This window comes from Antechinus flavipes, chromosome 3, assembly GCF_016432865.1.
Source record: "Antechinus flavipes isolate AdamAnt ecotype Samford, QLD, Australia chromosome 3, AdamAnt_v2, whole genome shotgun sequence".
Classification (NCBI taxonomy): domain Eukaryota; kingdom Metazoa; phylum Chordata; class Mammalia; order Dasyuromorphia; family Dasyuridae; genus Antechinus; species Antechinus flavipes.
The window spans coordinates 211,863,388-211,879,346 of record NC_067400.1 but is presented as its reverse complement, the minus strand read 5'-3'; the positions used below and the strand labels follow the sequence as shown (position 1 = coordinate 211,879,346).

The following is a 15,959-nucleotide window of genomic DNA, read 5'->3' as shown; positions in this document are numbered from 1 at the left end:
CTGATCAAGCATCTTTGCCATTGTCTTTTTCTTCACTGTCATTTATATTTCTTTCCTTGAAACACTTGCCTCTGCATTTTCCATCTTGTGAGATTCACAGTGCCAGAGGTTCATGGTACACAGACATTTTAAAATTTAATTGTTTTTCCCACTTTCTCTTAAGCATCATAGCTTGTAGTACCATTATTTTGTTTCTTGAAATTTTTTCATTCTTGTCTTTCTGGTGATGTTGCCAACATTTCTGTTTAAATGTTTTTAAAGAGAATAAGCTTTAATGTTTGTAAAGAGGCTATCGTATTATTTATAATATCTAAATTATATGAATAGTAGTTCTCTGTCTTTTCTTTTCTGAAGAGATTATGTTGGTTTATTCACATTTTGCTTTTGTGATATAAACATATTTAATTTTTAAAAACTATTGATATCTTTTATTTTTACATCACCTTCATTTTCTAACATATTCTTCTCTCCTTCCAGAGGGCCATTCCAATTCTTATCATTAGAAGTTAGAGAAAGAACAGGAGATAGCAAAACTAAACACGTTGACCAAACCCAACAATATATGTGGTATTCTGTGGAATTATCCTCTCACTTCTGGAAAGGAGAGATATCTTTTTTTTCAATTTTTAATTTAATTTTTAATTTAAAAAAACTAGGCCCACATATATTCTTATGTAAATAAATATATTTTTAAAATCTGAAAATACAAAAACAGTTATTGAATCATGAAATGGATCATAGTGCTAATTAATTTTAATAAAAATTTGTTTTCAATGAATTTAAAGGTATTTAGTCTTTAAAGTGAAGAACTTAAGTTACCCAATTGCTTAAAATAAGTTTCTTGGAATGTAAAGTACTCTTAGCGATTAATCTGTTTTATTTAAATTTTGAGAAAGACATGTGACAAAGCTTAAAAAAAAAAGCAAAATAAAAAACTATACACATAGAAAGATAAGCTACCTTTATATTTAATTTCCTCACTGTGACCATAAGTATGTTAAAACATTCCCAATGGTTAGGTCAGAGTTTCAGTTCCTCTCTTCTCTTGCATCTATTTTGGTTTATCACAATCATTTTGTAGTCTTGTAGATCTTCTTTGGCTGAGCTTATGGCACGGACATCCTTAGACCTGGAGCTGGATCTCCAGGCATCACGAACTAGACAGAGACAGCTGAATGAGGAGATATGTGCTTTGAGAGAACTGAGGCAACGTTTAGAAGATGCCCAGCTCCGAGGGCAAACTGATCTTCCTAACTGGGTTCTTCGAGATGAAAGATTCCGAAATTTGCTGAAGGAAGCAGAGAGGCAGGTAAGATTCTATGCATGTATTCTAACTACACATTTCTGATTTATTTCTACATTTGTTTTAAAATAAGGAATTTGAATTTCATACCAAAAAAAAAAACAAACCCAAAAGTTTTCACCATTATTTCTAAAATGCTATATAGAAAAATGCACATAGAAGATTCATAAGAAATAAGTGGAGTCCAGTTTTTTCCCTCCAGGTGAAGGATGGGGAGGAATACTCTTTTATTTAATGTGGGATGGAGAATATTAGAAGATAGACTTTTCTCATATATGGGTGCAGAGGTGCTTAAATTGAGTAGATATCAGTATACAGGAAGCATTGGACAGAGATAATACTGGAATCAATGGGACCTTCTGCTCATCCTCATCTTAATTATATATAGGTAGCTGGGATGCTCTGTCTTGGTCAAACTGAAACTGCCAGGGGGCAGTGTAGATTTTTTTGTAGAAATCTCAGTGTACAAAAAGTACTTTTTTCTCTGTGTTTGTGAGAGTTTGTAGCAAGCTTCTTCCTAGATTGTGTGATTTATTGCATCTATTTTTTTATTTTTCAAAAAAATATGTTTCCCTTCAGACAAGACAAACCAAACTTGAACACCATCAAGAACAGGCAGCTGAAAAAATGCTTAAGAAAGCATCCAAAGAAATATACCAGCTGCGAGGGCAAAACCAGAAGGAACCCATTCAGGTGCAGACATTTAGGTAAGAAAATTAAAATGTTACTCATTCCCTTATTTAATGCTGTCACTTCATTTGAATGTATTCCTCTTATAACAGCTTCATAGATACAATTTATGCATCCCATTCCTTCTCTTTTATTTTGCTTCATATTCTCATGTGAGAAACTCTTAGAACTTCAGGTGTTTCAGATGTCAAAGGAGGTAGAGGAGGGAATGGACAAGATAATTATTAAGCACTAATATTTTATGGCTACTTTTGAAAAATATTACTTAAAGTTTTTAGAATCATTGGAAGGTACCCCAGAGATACTTAGACCAACTTTTTGAGGTTTTTTCAAATCATCTCATTTTACAGATGAAGAACTAATAGCCAGAAAGTTTTAAATGGCTTGTCTAATATATACGATATAGGGGCAGCTAGGTGGTAGAGTGGACAATCATTAGACTCTGAGTTCAAATCTGTCCTCATTTATTTACTAGCTGTGTGACCCTGGGCAAGCTACTTAATGCCTATTGCTTTCCCAATTCTCTCTCCCCCCTCCAAAAACAAAACAAAAATACACAAGGCATAGTAGAAGTAAGATTTGAATCAAAGTCCTTTAAATCCAAACCTATCACCCATCCTTTCTACTGATCCACATTTTTTGGGTAATAGTTATATGGTATCTTCTAGCTCTCATTTATTGGTCAATCATTTTTCAGTTGTGTCTGACTCTTCATGACCCTATGTGGGGTTTTCTTGGTAAAGATATCAGAGTAATTTGCCATTTCCTTCTCCAACTCATTTTGCAGATGAGGAAACTGAGGCAAACAGGATTAAGTGACTTGCCCAGGATCACTCTGCTACTAAGTGTCTGAGGTTATATTTGAACTCAAAAATATGTCAGGGATATTTCATTCTCTCATTTCTGTTGTGTTTATAATGAAGAAAATAATGTTTTTGATCGTCTTTTTAACTCATCATTATCTTCATTGACAGGGAGAAGATAGCATTTTTTACAAGACCAAGAATTAATATACCTCCTCTGCCAGCTGATGATGTATGAAGTGTTGTGTTGTAAACATGAAGTATTTATCTGTTTTATTTTCATGAAGTTATTAGACTAGCTAAATTTATCTTAAAAACGTTTGTGCAAAGCTATTAATATACACATTTTGTAAAAAACAAAAACATATATAAATATATATACATATATATTTTATAATAGTGACTACAACAAGGCTTGGTTTTTCCTTGTTGTGAATTTGACATCTCTGAAGACAGCTTATTTTATAAAAGATCAACTATTCTGTTAAGAGTGTACAGTTTTTAATGCTGTTTTATTTGACTTAAAGGCTGGAAGACAGAAACAAAGTGAGTTCAGGCAAATTCACTGTATTGTAATTTATTTATAGTACTTTTTTTTCCTTGAAGGAAAATACTGACTTTAAGATGTATTTTAAGACTGAAATTTTGTTCTTCAGTATTTGTCATACAGTAGAATGGAACTATTGGGCTGGTTTTGTTTCTGATACCTGAAAATGAAAATACTATGTTCTGAATTTGTCACTTTTATCAGCTTCTAATATTTGTATCTTATGTGTATTGTATTCTTTAGCACTGTTTATGTGTTATATTAAAATATTATAGCCTGCAATGTTTTTAACATTGATTAAAATCCCATTTATGCATTGCAGAACTTAATGTCATAGTCTTACTGTGCACTAATGGATTTGCATTTCTATTTGTCTAATGTATCTTTATGCATTATGTGATCTGTAGCCAGGTATACAAGTTCTCGATTATCTGGGTATGTCAAGATCGTCTGCCTGCCGTGCTTACATTCATTAGTAATGACCAACTTGCCACTTTGCTAAGATGATCCAGCAATGATATACAAGGGATAAAGTAATAGGTGAATAGGAAATCACCATACTAATGTAACCACTGAAGAATATAACCATTCAAATAAGTTAAAGATACTAGCCTCTTTAGGAAATGTGTCTTTAGGAAAGTGAGCAACCATATATATAAAAATAATTTTTTGGCAATAAATCATTTACCTCAGAGTGTTTGATATATAGTAGGAGAACATTATCCTAAATCTGGAGACACGTTGTTCCTATGACATTTTTAAAATGTCATAAATATAGTTCTTAGGCAATAAAATACGTGGTGGCATTTTTTTAAAATTTCACACCATATTAATATGAGATACTGTTATTTGTGAAGTAAGTCCTATTTCACAAAGTTTTGAAGCAAAAAAATTGTTTATGGGTCCCACAAAATGTCACAAAAATTCTTTTTTTTTTTTCTATTTCTTTTCTCATCCTTTGACATTTCCCTAATAAATGAGGCTCCAATCCCTAGTAGTCTTTCTTATCTCATCAATTTCTAGACTCCCACCCTGCAGGCCCAACCTTGCTATCATTTTACATGATTTAAGAGGGGTTTTGCAGGATTATTAAACAGACCCCCAAAGAGCCTGTTTAATAGTGGTAAGACTTTAATATTTATGTTATTTTTAATCTCTATATTTGTTATGTGTCTTCTGGCTTTGGTCTTGCTTTGTTGATATATTTATGCATGTTCACACACATACATACACACACATATTCACAAACTCACAAAACATTAATACTAATCAGAATTTCTGGTCCACAGATAAAAGTATTTTCTACATTTCTGTGCACATGAAAGCCAACAACAGCATTTTCCCCTATCAGAGGTTGCTCCTTGCTGTATTTACCAAAACATATATTTGGCTAACAGAAGATTTATAGATGGGGGATAGTTAGTAAATTTACCTTTCTGAGAATAACATGCTTGCATGGCACTTTTCTGTGCACCTGAAAGCACCCTTTCTGTAGTTGTAAACAAGTATCATTTGCCCTCCTATGGGGGGTGGGGGGAGGTTGTGATAGCCTCAGCTGTCAAATAACCAACTATGTTGGAAAACTGGTATGCTGGTATACCAATTACAATATCAATATTTTCCAAATAGCTCCTTTCACTGCCCCAATTTAGAAATAAACCTGTTTTTCCAGAATGGGAACCTTTCTTTGACCTCCATTTCAACAAATCAAAATGTTAAAAATGCAGCTAGCTCCTTCACTCACCCAATTTGTTTTGTGCTTCCTTCGTTCTGCCTTCCTCTACCTTCTCTATTTTGTTGTCTCTGCAATTACATGGGACCATAACAAGGAGAGGAGATTTTGTTAAATGAAAAACACGAATGTGAGGAAGGAATTGGTCTGTCCTATGCATCAGTGGCAGGAGTTAACTTAATTGGAGAGCCAGTTGTATGCATCTCTGTTGTATCCTGTCGTCTGATTATCCTAACCAAAAAAAAAGCCTGGAGCTGGAATCTTCAAGGTAATGGTTGCAGAATCTCTGACCCAAGACAGGAGGAAGCCATGATTTTGCAGAAACACACTATGATTTTTAATTTGCTAAAATAGTGAAACTTGCCATACCTCACACTCAGTAAATGGAATGTAGGTTCAGTAAAAATGTCCCAGACAATGAATACTCAGTCTGAAAATGAAATCCTAAAGTCTTAAGCTAGTGTTTCCACTAGTTTTCATATTGCCCAATCACTGTGTTACCTCACGAAGAATATTCTGCCCTTATTTGACTGTGATCCTAGGCAGAAGGTGATTAAATGTAGTGGTATCAGTGTTAATACTTGACAAACACCTAGAATATGTCAAACAAAAACAAAGAAAGTTAAAAAGTTGGTTTATTCATAGCATCTCAGTAAGTGAAACGGATTTGTTTTTGTGTTTATAATCATTGTTAACTGCCCAAGAAGCTAACCATTGAAATCAATACTCTTTTGTCATGGTAATAAGTTATACTCAGTATTCATCTCTGTTGTTTTTATTTTTATTTTTTTGTCATGGTCCTCTATGATTCTGTCATTTGTATTCTTTGAAGGCATTTCTTCTACAAAATAAAAATAACTTACATTAAGAACAATGTGAAAAGTATTGTCACTTAAATGGAGAAATGTACCATGTATGGTTACAGGCTATTTATGTATTTTAAAGCAGGAATCAGTCCTAATATTCCATGTATGTAAATTTTAAAATCTCTTGCGATCTCTCTGCTTACTCACAGGAACCATGTGGTAGATGATCAAGTGGTTTTCTAACATGGATCACAAAATATTCCAACTAAAAGCAATTTCCACTGGTAATAAAGTGACCAAAGAAACTTTTCTCATTCATTCATTCATTCATTTAGGTAAGGGAAAAGGAGAGTGAGAATTATACTGTAGAAACAAGCTGCAGCTTTTTAAACTATATGGGTTTGGGGGCATTACTACAGGGCTAAGTCATACAGATCATCATACAATATTGCGTCACTATGTCCATTGTTCTCCTGGTCCTGACTACTTTATTTTTTATCAGTTCACATGAGTTGAATCTTCCCAGGTTTTTCTGAAAGCATCCCACATTATATAGCACAATAATATTCTATTACAAGAATATATTACAACTTGTTCAGCCATTCTCAATTGCTAGGCATCTCTTCAACTTCCATTTCCTTGCCTTACAAAAAGGGCTAAATATATTTTTGTATAATTACTTTTCCTTTTTCCATCTTTTTGGGTTCAGTTATAGTACTAGTATTGTCAGATCAAAGGATAATGCACTGTTCGATAGCTCTTTGGCTGTAGTTCTCCAGAATAGTTAGATCAATTCACAACTCCATCTACAGGGTATTAGTGTCTCTATTTTTCTACATCCCCTCCAATATTTATTATTTTCCTTTTCTGTCATATTAGCCAATTTGATAGGTGTGAGGTTGTATTTAAGAACTATTTTAATTTGCATTTCTCTCATCAGTAATGATTTAGAAACTTCCACTATTTTTAGCACTGTTGCTAAAGTGTTGTGGAAGGAGTGCTTCTCAGTGTATGGAATTCCTCTTAGGGCCTGCTGAGATCAAAGCAAATATCTTAAATACTTAACTGAAGATGTTAATTTTAGCTAGTATCAAGGATCCTATAATGTCACCATGTCACCTCTGAGGGAGCCACAAAGGCATGAGTGTTTCAATTGCACACTGTTTAACATGATAGGGACAATAAAGCTAGGACAAATCCTAGTGTGATCAGCATGTGGTATTCCTAGTACCGAGGATACATTTACATCAGGAATGATACCATACTACTGATGTTGAGGCAAGAGCTTCTAGGTAGCTCAGTGATTAAAACCCTAGGCTTAGAGTCAGAAATACTTGAGTTGACATCCAAACTCAGACAGTAGCTACTGGCTTCTGGCCAGTGACTTTAACCTCCGCTTGTCTCAGTTTCCTCACCTGTAAGATAAAGATAAAAACAGCACTTCTCAGGGGTATTGTGAGGATTAAATGAAAATATTTGCAAAGCATTTAGCACACAATCTGGCACATAGTAGGTGGTATCTAAATACTTATTCCTTCTCTACTCCACTGTTTCTTTGATTTTGATAAGAAACTTGCCAATTTGGAACTATGCTCAAAAAGTTATCTATCTGTGCATACCCTTTGATACAGCAGTGTTTCTACTGGGCTTATACCCCAAAGAGATACTAAAGAAGGGAAAGGGACCTGTATGTGCCAAAATGTTTGTGGCAGCCCTGTTTGTAGTGGCTAGAAGCTGGAAAATGAATGGCTGCCCATCAATTGGAGAATGGATGAATAAATTGTGGTATATGAATGTTATGGAATATTATTGTTCTGTAAGGAATGACCAGCGGGATGAGTACAGAGAGGACTGGCGAGACTTAGATGAACTGATGCTAAGTGAAATGAGCAGAACCAGGAGATCATTATATACCTCAACACGATACTGTATGAGGATGTATTCTGATGGAAGTGGATTTCTTCAACAAAGAGATCTAACTCAGTTTCAATTGATCGAGGATGGACAGAAGCAGCTACACCCAAAAAAAGAACACTGGTAAATGAATATAAACTGCTTGCATTTTTATTTTTCTTCCCGGGTTATTTATACCTTCTGAATCCAATTATCCCTGTGCAACAAGAGAACTTTTCGGTTCTGCACACATATATTGTAGCTAGGATATACTGTAACCTATTTAACATGTAAAGGACTGCTTGACATCTGGGGGAGGGGGTGGAGGGAGGGAGGAAGGGGAAAAATCGGAACAGAAGCAAGTGCAAGGGATAATATAAAAAATTACCCTGGCATGGGGTTCTGTCAATAAAAAGTTATTATAAAAAAAAAAAAAAAAGAAGAAAAGAAAAGAAACTTGCCAAACTATTGACCTGTTCTTTGGAATGATTGTACACCTTCACAATTAGTATACCCTGAAAGAGAGAAAAAGGTAATCTTTACTACAACATCAGTTTAAAAGAGCTCTGAGTTCATTGTCAAGAACTTCAACAAGGAGTCTTTTTTTGAGAAATGTTTATCTGTATAGGACACACCAGTTAATAGAATAATGGAAAGCTACTTTGTACTTAGTTGTGGACATACTGTGCAACTTGTCTATTTGCATACAAAGTAGCCTTAGGGACTGGTGGGGCTGCCTTAAGAATCTTTTGAATTTCCTTAAATCTCAAATTTAGCTCTAATCTGATTATTTAGTATGCGTTTATTGACTGACTTTCTGAGACTGTAGAAACAAATGACCACAACTATTTATTCCAATAAATAGTTAGGGAAGCTAGGTGGTACAGTAGATAATGTGCCAGACTTGAGTTTAAATCTGGCCTTTCACTCTTATTAGCTGTGTGAATCTGGGCAAGTCATAAAATCCTGTTTGCCTCAGTTTCTTTGTCTATAAAATGAGCTAGAGAAGGAAATGGCAAGATATTCCAGTATATTTGCCAAGAAACCCCCCCCCCCCACCACAATGAAGTCACAAAGAGTTGGGACTGAAAAGTGACTAAGCAATAACAATGATAAAAACTAGTTTTACTTCTTGATATGCTGGTAGAAAGTGATGGACACTTAGCTTAATCTAAGCAAAAGAGATCACAATTATACAAAGCCTGGGTGTGCCAGACAATGGCTCAGAAATAGATGTTCCAAGAGAAGCAAAGTGTACTCTAAATGTTACAACTAGTTTCTATATGGAGAGATGACTGCATCCAAGACTGGCATGAGAGAAGTAGCTGCAGGAATGAAGGAGCAGCTCCAAAAAGCATGGGAGTGGACTCTGGTAAAGTAGAAGCCTCAAAGAGTAAGTCACAGAAATGAGAGGTTACTCTGTAGAAATGAGATTGGCAACATGAATTCTTTTTTTTTTTTTTCTTGAGGCAATTGGGGTTAAGTGACTTGCCAAAGGTCACACAGCTAGGAAGTAAGTGTCTGAGATCAGATTTGAACTCAAGGCTTCCTGACTTCAGGGCTAGTACTCTAACCACTTGCAACGTGGATTCTTAAGACATAATTTGACCCTGGATGGATCCTATTTTTGCTAAGCTTACCCAGAAAGACAGATTCAAGGCTAGTGATCTCTTTCTCTTCTCTCTGCCTCCCTCTTTCTGGGAGAGCTGCTGTATCATTGGATTATTGATCATATATGTAAATGTAACAAACTAAAACAGTAGTGGCAACAACTTAGGGAAGGAAAAAGGGGGGAAGAGAGAGGAAGAGATGGAGGGGAGAGAGAGCCAGAGACAAAAAGAGACAAAGACAAAGAGAAAATGAGGATGCATGCAAAGTTAGTGGGATTCTAGCTTTCCTGGCTCCAAGTCACAACTAAAGTCCCACTACATTCCACAAAAAGGGGATTTGTATAAAATAAGAGAATTATTGATTCAATTTTACAACCTCCCAGAACAAATAAAGAACTTAGTCCCAGTTTTTTGACCTAGATCTTGGACCTATCAGCTTTGGTTTGGGAAGCTATAACCATCTGGGATTGGAATAAGATTAGGATCTCATATTTCTTTTCTCACCAATTTGAAAGGAAAATTAGTCCTTGTTATGAGCTAGAACTTGAAACAAGGGGTTAACTCACTGGAATTGATAGAAACAATGCTTATGTTTACACCTTTGAGAGTTCACACATTAGCTCACACATTAGAGTTCACAAGTCTGGGAGATTGACAAAGTTACACCTCCGACAATCCCACTCTTGGAGGAGGAGTCAACCTTTGAGTTTATACCTCTAAAAGAGCATAAAAGGAGTTAAGTCAGTGGAGGAGTCAGTTGAAGAGATTGAGAAGCTGGAGACTGCAGTCGGGCAGAACTGGGGATTCGGAAGAGGAGAGGCTGAAGCTGGCAGAGGTAGAGGCAAAGGACTAGCAACAAGAGCTGTTGGAATCAAGGAAAGCTTAAGAAATAGATTAGTGGATCAGTGGAAAAGGCTAGGTTCACAAGACAGAATAGTCAATTATAGCAATCTAGTGTTTGACAAACCCAAAGCCCCTAACTTCTGGGAAAAGAATTCATTATTTGATAAAAACTGCTGGGATAATTGGAAATTAGTATGGCAGAAATTAGGCATGGACCCACACTTAACACCATATACCAAGATAAGATCAAAATGGATCTATGACCTACGCATAAAGAACGAGATTATAAATAAATTAGAGGAACATAGAATAGTTTATCTCTCAGACTTGTGGAGGAGAAAGAAATTTGTGACCAAAGATGAACTAGAGACCATTAGTGATCACAAAATAGAAAATTTCGATTACATCAAATTAAAAGGCCTTTGTACAAACAAAACTAATGCAAACAAGATTAGAAGGGAAGCAACAAACTGGGAAAACATTTTCACAGTTAAAGGTTCTGATAAAGGCCTCATTTCCAAAATATATAGAGAACTGACTCAAATTTATAAGAAATCAAGCCATTCTCCAATTGATAAATGGTCAAAGGATATGAACAGACAATTTTCAGAGGATGAAATTGAAACTATTACCACTCATATGAAAGAGTGTTCCAAATCATTATTGATCAGAGAAATGCAAATTAAGACAACTCTGAGATACCACTACACACCTGTCAGATTGGCTAAGATGACAGGAAAAAATAATGATGAATGTTGGAGGGGATGCGGGAAAACGGGGACACTATTGCATTGTTGGTGGAGTTGTGAACGAATCCAACCATTCTGGAGAGCAATCTGGAATTATGCCCCAAAAAATTATCAAATTGTGCATACCCTTTGATCCAGCAGTGTTTCTATTGGGCTTATACCCCAAAGAAATACTAAAGAAGGGAAAGGGACCTGTATGTGCCAAAATGTTTGTAGCAGCCCTGTTTTTAGTGGCTAGAAACTGGAAAATGAATGGATGCCCATCAATTGGAGAATGGCTGGGTAAATTATGGTATATGAATGTTATGGAATATTATTGTTCTGTAAGAAATGACCAGCAGGATGAATACAGAGAGGACTGGCGAGACTTACATGAACTGATGCTAAGTGAAATGAGCAGAACCAGGAGATCATTATACACTTCGACAACGATATTGTATGAGGACATATTTTGATGGAAGGGGATTTCTTTGACAAAGAGACCTGAGTTTCAATTGATAAATGACGGACAAAAGCAGCTACACCCAAAGAAAGAACACTGGGAAACGAATGTGAACTATCTGCATTTTTGTTTTTCTTCCCGGTTATTTATACCTTCTGAATCCAATTCTCCCTATGCAACAAGAGAACTGTTCGGTTCTGCAAACATATATTGTATCTAGGATATACTGCAACATATCCAACATATAAAGGACTGCTTGCCATCTAGGGGAGGGGGTGGAGGGAGGGAGGGAAAAAAAAATTGAACAGAAACGAGTGTCAATATAAAGTAATTATTAAATAAAAATTAAAAAAAAAAAAAAAAAAGAAAAAAAAAAAAGGAATCAAGGAAAGCTTACCGGGCTATTTTGGAAGAGACAATAAAGGACCTGAACTTTTAACAGCTGGCTGCTTTTGGAATGATTATTACTTTGAACTGAAACTAAGGCTGCCTCCAGAAAACCTCCCCAAGAAACCTGCTCCCAGAGAGACCGATTATATTTTAGAAAAAAAGAACACTACAAGTTCTCCAGTGGGAAGAATTAAGGAAGTCACTAGAAAAGTAATGTGACCAATACAAAGTGAGTGGAATGACAATTTATCTTGCTTTGCCAAGCTTTGCTCTTAGATTACTTAAACCATCTGCTGCCTTTACACCTACTCATATGCAATAGTACTTGAAGCGGAAGAAAATCCACACTGAATCCACTAGTAGTTTATGTTACATAATTTCAACCAGGCCCTCACTAGCAAAGCTATCCTTTTATACTTCTCTAATTGACTCACCATCATACCTTTTTATCCCTCAAACCTCTCAATGCACTATCTCTCTATTCTTTCTCCACTGAGAATCTTATCTCCTATTTCACTGAAAACAAAAACAAAATCTGAGGCCTTTCTCTGAGAACATCCTCTCCTTCATCTCACATTACTCAGATGCCTTTTGCCACTATCATCTTCATCCTTGTCTCACATGAAAAGATGCTCCTTGCCAACAAAATCTCTGCCACATACACAATTGGTACCATTCCATCCTGTTTCCTCCAGCAAATTGCTCTTTGTATCATCATTCTCTCATTTATCTTTAGTCTTTCTATTTGGCAGCCTCCTGATTGTCTAAAATCAGTCCATGTCTCCACCATCTTCAAAAGATCCCCACTTGATACATCTATTCATCTATTCCCTAGCTATTACTCTATCTCTGTTCTGTCTCCCCCCTTCCTCCCTTCCTCCTTCCTTCTCTCATTCTCTCCCCCTTCTCTCTCTCCTTCCCTCCCTCTCTGTGTCTCTCTCTGTCTCCTTGTTTCTCTGTCTCTTGCTGTATCTCTGTCTCCTTGCCTCTCTGTCTCTTGCTGTGTGTATCTCCTTTTCTGTGATTGAACTCCTTGACAATACTATAAACAACTGGTGCTTCTACTTCCTTTTTTCTCATTTTCCTTAACTCTCTACCACCTAGTTTCTGATCTCTTTATTTAATTGAAACCACTGACAAAGGATTCATCCTGAGTTCAAACCCAGGCTCACACACTTACTAGCTGTATGACTCTGGATAAATCACTTAGGCTTGTTTGCCTTAGTTTCCCATCTGTAAAATAAGTTGGAGAAGGAAATGGCAAATCACTCTAGCATTTTTGCCAAGAAAACCCCAAATGGGGTACAAAGAATTCGACAATTAAACAGCAGCAACAAATTATCTTCTAAATTACCAAATGCTCTCTTAATTGCCATAGATAAATGGCCTTTTCTCAATCCTATTCTTCTTGACCTCTACAATCTTTGACACTTTCCAAGATCATCATCTTGACACTCTCTTCTAAGTTTTCATGATAGTGCTCTCTTCATGGCTCTCTTCATCCTTGTTTGACTTCTCTTCAGGTATCTTTGCTAGATCTTCATTCAGACCAGACTAATTGTGAGCTTCCACTATGACTCTGGTCCTGAACCCTATTCTCCTTCTGTACTGTCTTGCTTACTAATGTCATCAGTTCCGATCTCTATGTAGATGATTATCAAGTCTATTTATCCAACTGTAATCTTCTTCCTGAATTCCTATCTCACATTATCAGATGTCTATTGGACAATCAAGTGTCCCATAGACACATTCAACTCATTGTATCCCAAACTGAAGCTATTATTTTTTCCCCTATACCCTCACGTCTTCCTAATTTCCCTCTTCCTATCTAATGCACTATCACTGCAGTCACACAAGTAGAAAAATAAAGTAAGTGAAAAAAGTATGTTTAAATTTGAACTCAAAAATTTCTCTTGGCTCAGATCATTGTATTGATAGAGTGGGTGAGTCTTTCATAGTTGATTATCATTAAAATATTGCTGTTATTATGTATAATGTTCTCCTGGTTGTTATCTTTAGTTAGATGTTATCTTCAGCTCTTCACTGCTTCTCATTATGTGCACCCCCTTCAATCTGTCACCAAGTATTGTATATGCTACCTTCTAATGTGTCTTGTATCTTTCTCCAACCCCACTTCTATGACACTGCTTCTGCTCTGCTACAGGTCCTTATTACTTCACTCCTAGGCTATTGTAAAAGCCTACTGGTTGATATCCCTGCCTTAAGTTTCTCCCCCATTCTAGCCCACTCTCCATTCATTTGTCAAATTAGTTTTCATGAAGTATTTAAGTGAGAGAAGTGATTATTTCTCTCTTGTATTTAATAATGAATTACTGAGTTAGGATCAAGGTTTTTCTCTTCTCTACTTCCTCATTTAGAACTCAGTTCCTGTAGATTACTCAGGAAACTTTTGAAGTTGAGAGGAAGAATTAAAATCTGTTCAAAAGAAAAAATAAGGTTAGATATCTTCTGGACCACTGTGTTTTACTAAGACAGATCTGGGAAAATGTAGATTTTTTTTTCCTTTTGTCAGACAGTTAATATAAATAGATAATTCTTTTTGATCAAAACTGGGTGGTCAGGCACATATCCCTGACCCTCATTAAAAGAGATCCATTTCTCATTATAATATTAATTCTCTCATCAATTCTTAACTAATCAGAGTTGATTTCAACCCTCAGTTCACTTTTCCAAGAAAATATGAGTGTTGAGTGGGTTCTATGAAGAGTCTTTGGTTAAAGAGAGATAGCCAAATGACCATCCTTTTATTAATATGCTAGCATTATTAATAAAATGATTACTCAGAAACTATGTCTGAAACGTTTTAATATATCACTTAAATATGTCAATATCATATTCAATAAACTCCAATGACTCCCTATGATCTCTAGGATCAAATATAAAAATATGCTTGACATTCAAACTTGTAGTGTGCTTTCTAGAGCCCCCAAGCAGGGGTGCCAATATATACCACCTTAGTGGAGGAGCCATGAAGACAGAAGACCCACAAGGATGGTGGAAATATGTAGTCTGTTTATTCCAAGTTCTTTCACCTTTATATACCCTAATACCTTTATATAACCAATGCAAAACTGTGCATGCGCTAACTATATACTGTACAGTAAGGACCACATAAACAACTTGCTATTGTATGTAGTTTGCCACCTGGAATCACTTTTCCACCTGATATCACTCTGCTTCAATCTCAACACAGGTTGTCACCACCCCCTGACTTCTCAGGAGAAGGCTAAGAGTCCTTAGGGACTCAAGAAATTAGTTCAAGACTCTAGACCTGGAACTCTATCTGTTGTACCATCTAGCTGCTCCACTTAACACCTAGCAGGAACTTAATAAATGTTTGTTGATTTAATTGACTAGTAGCGTACTATATTGCTACATCACTGCCATTAATTAGACAAGGAAATGGTAGAAATGAGCTTTAATAATGTCCTGTTTCTGAGTTTAACCACTACCTGTCTCTTCACTCCAGTGTTGAAGTAAAAGTTACCTAAGTTAGAGGCTGAAGGTTGAATTGGAATTAAACAGACAATCAGTAATCTTGTAAGGACATCCAAGTAGGGAGATCAGAAAGCAATAAAGGCATGAAAATGAGAATGTATGAAGATGTATTGTGGGAACAATGAAGAGATTAACCTGACTGGAGTAGAGAGAGATAAAGTGGAATATCTAGGAGAAAAATCAAATTATAGTGAACTTTAAATACCTTGAACATCAGGCTGAGGAGTTTGGATTTTATCCTATGGGTGATGAGAGGTCTATGGAATTTGTTGACATAATAAAGGTAATTTTAAAAGTAATTTTACTTTAACATTCATTTTTTTTTTTAAATTGTGATTTCCTACACTTGCAGTTCCTTCCCCATCCATTGAGAAGGAAAGAAAATGATATCAATTATACATGTGAAGTCATACAAATCATGTTTCCTTATTAGCCATGTTGCCAAAAAAAAAGCAAGAAAAATAAAGTAAGTGAAAAAAGTATGTTTAAATTTGAACTCAAAAATTTCTCTTGGCTCAGATTATTGTATTGATTAGAGTGGGTGAGTCTTTCATAGTTGATTATCATTAAAATATTGCTGTTATTATGCATAATGTTCTCCTAGTTCTGGCCACTTTCCTTTGTATCAGTTC

The 15,959-nt window shown here is 35.7% G+C and overlaps 1 protein-coding gene across 1 annotated transcript in view; it reads left to right on the top strand.

Annotated features, from left to right (window-relative positions):
• WWC3 (WWC family member 3) overlaps nucleotides 1-6,186 on the top strand; it is a 187,052-nt gene extending 180,866 nt beyond the window's left edge. The window contains exons 21-23 of the mRNA XM_051984543.1: nucleotides 1,082-1,309; nucleotides 1,883-2,010; nucleotides 2,968-6,186. Coding sequence (XP_051840503.1) covers nucleotides 1,082-1,309; nucleotides 1,883-2,010; nucleotides 2,968-3,034 — 423 coding nt within the window. The 3' untranslated portion in view covers nucleotides 3,035-6,186. The remainder of the gene's footprint in view (nucleotides 1-1,081; nucleotides 1,310-1,882; nucleotides 2,011-2,967) is intronic.
• The last annotated feature ends 9,773 nt before the right edge of the window (nucleotides 6,187-15,959 follow it).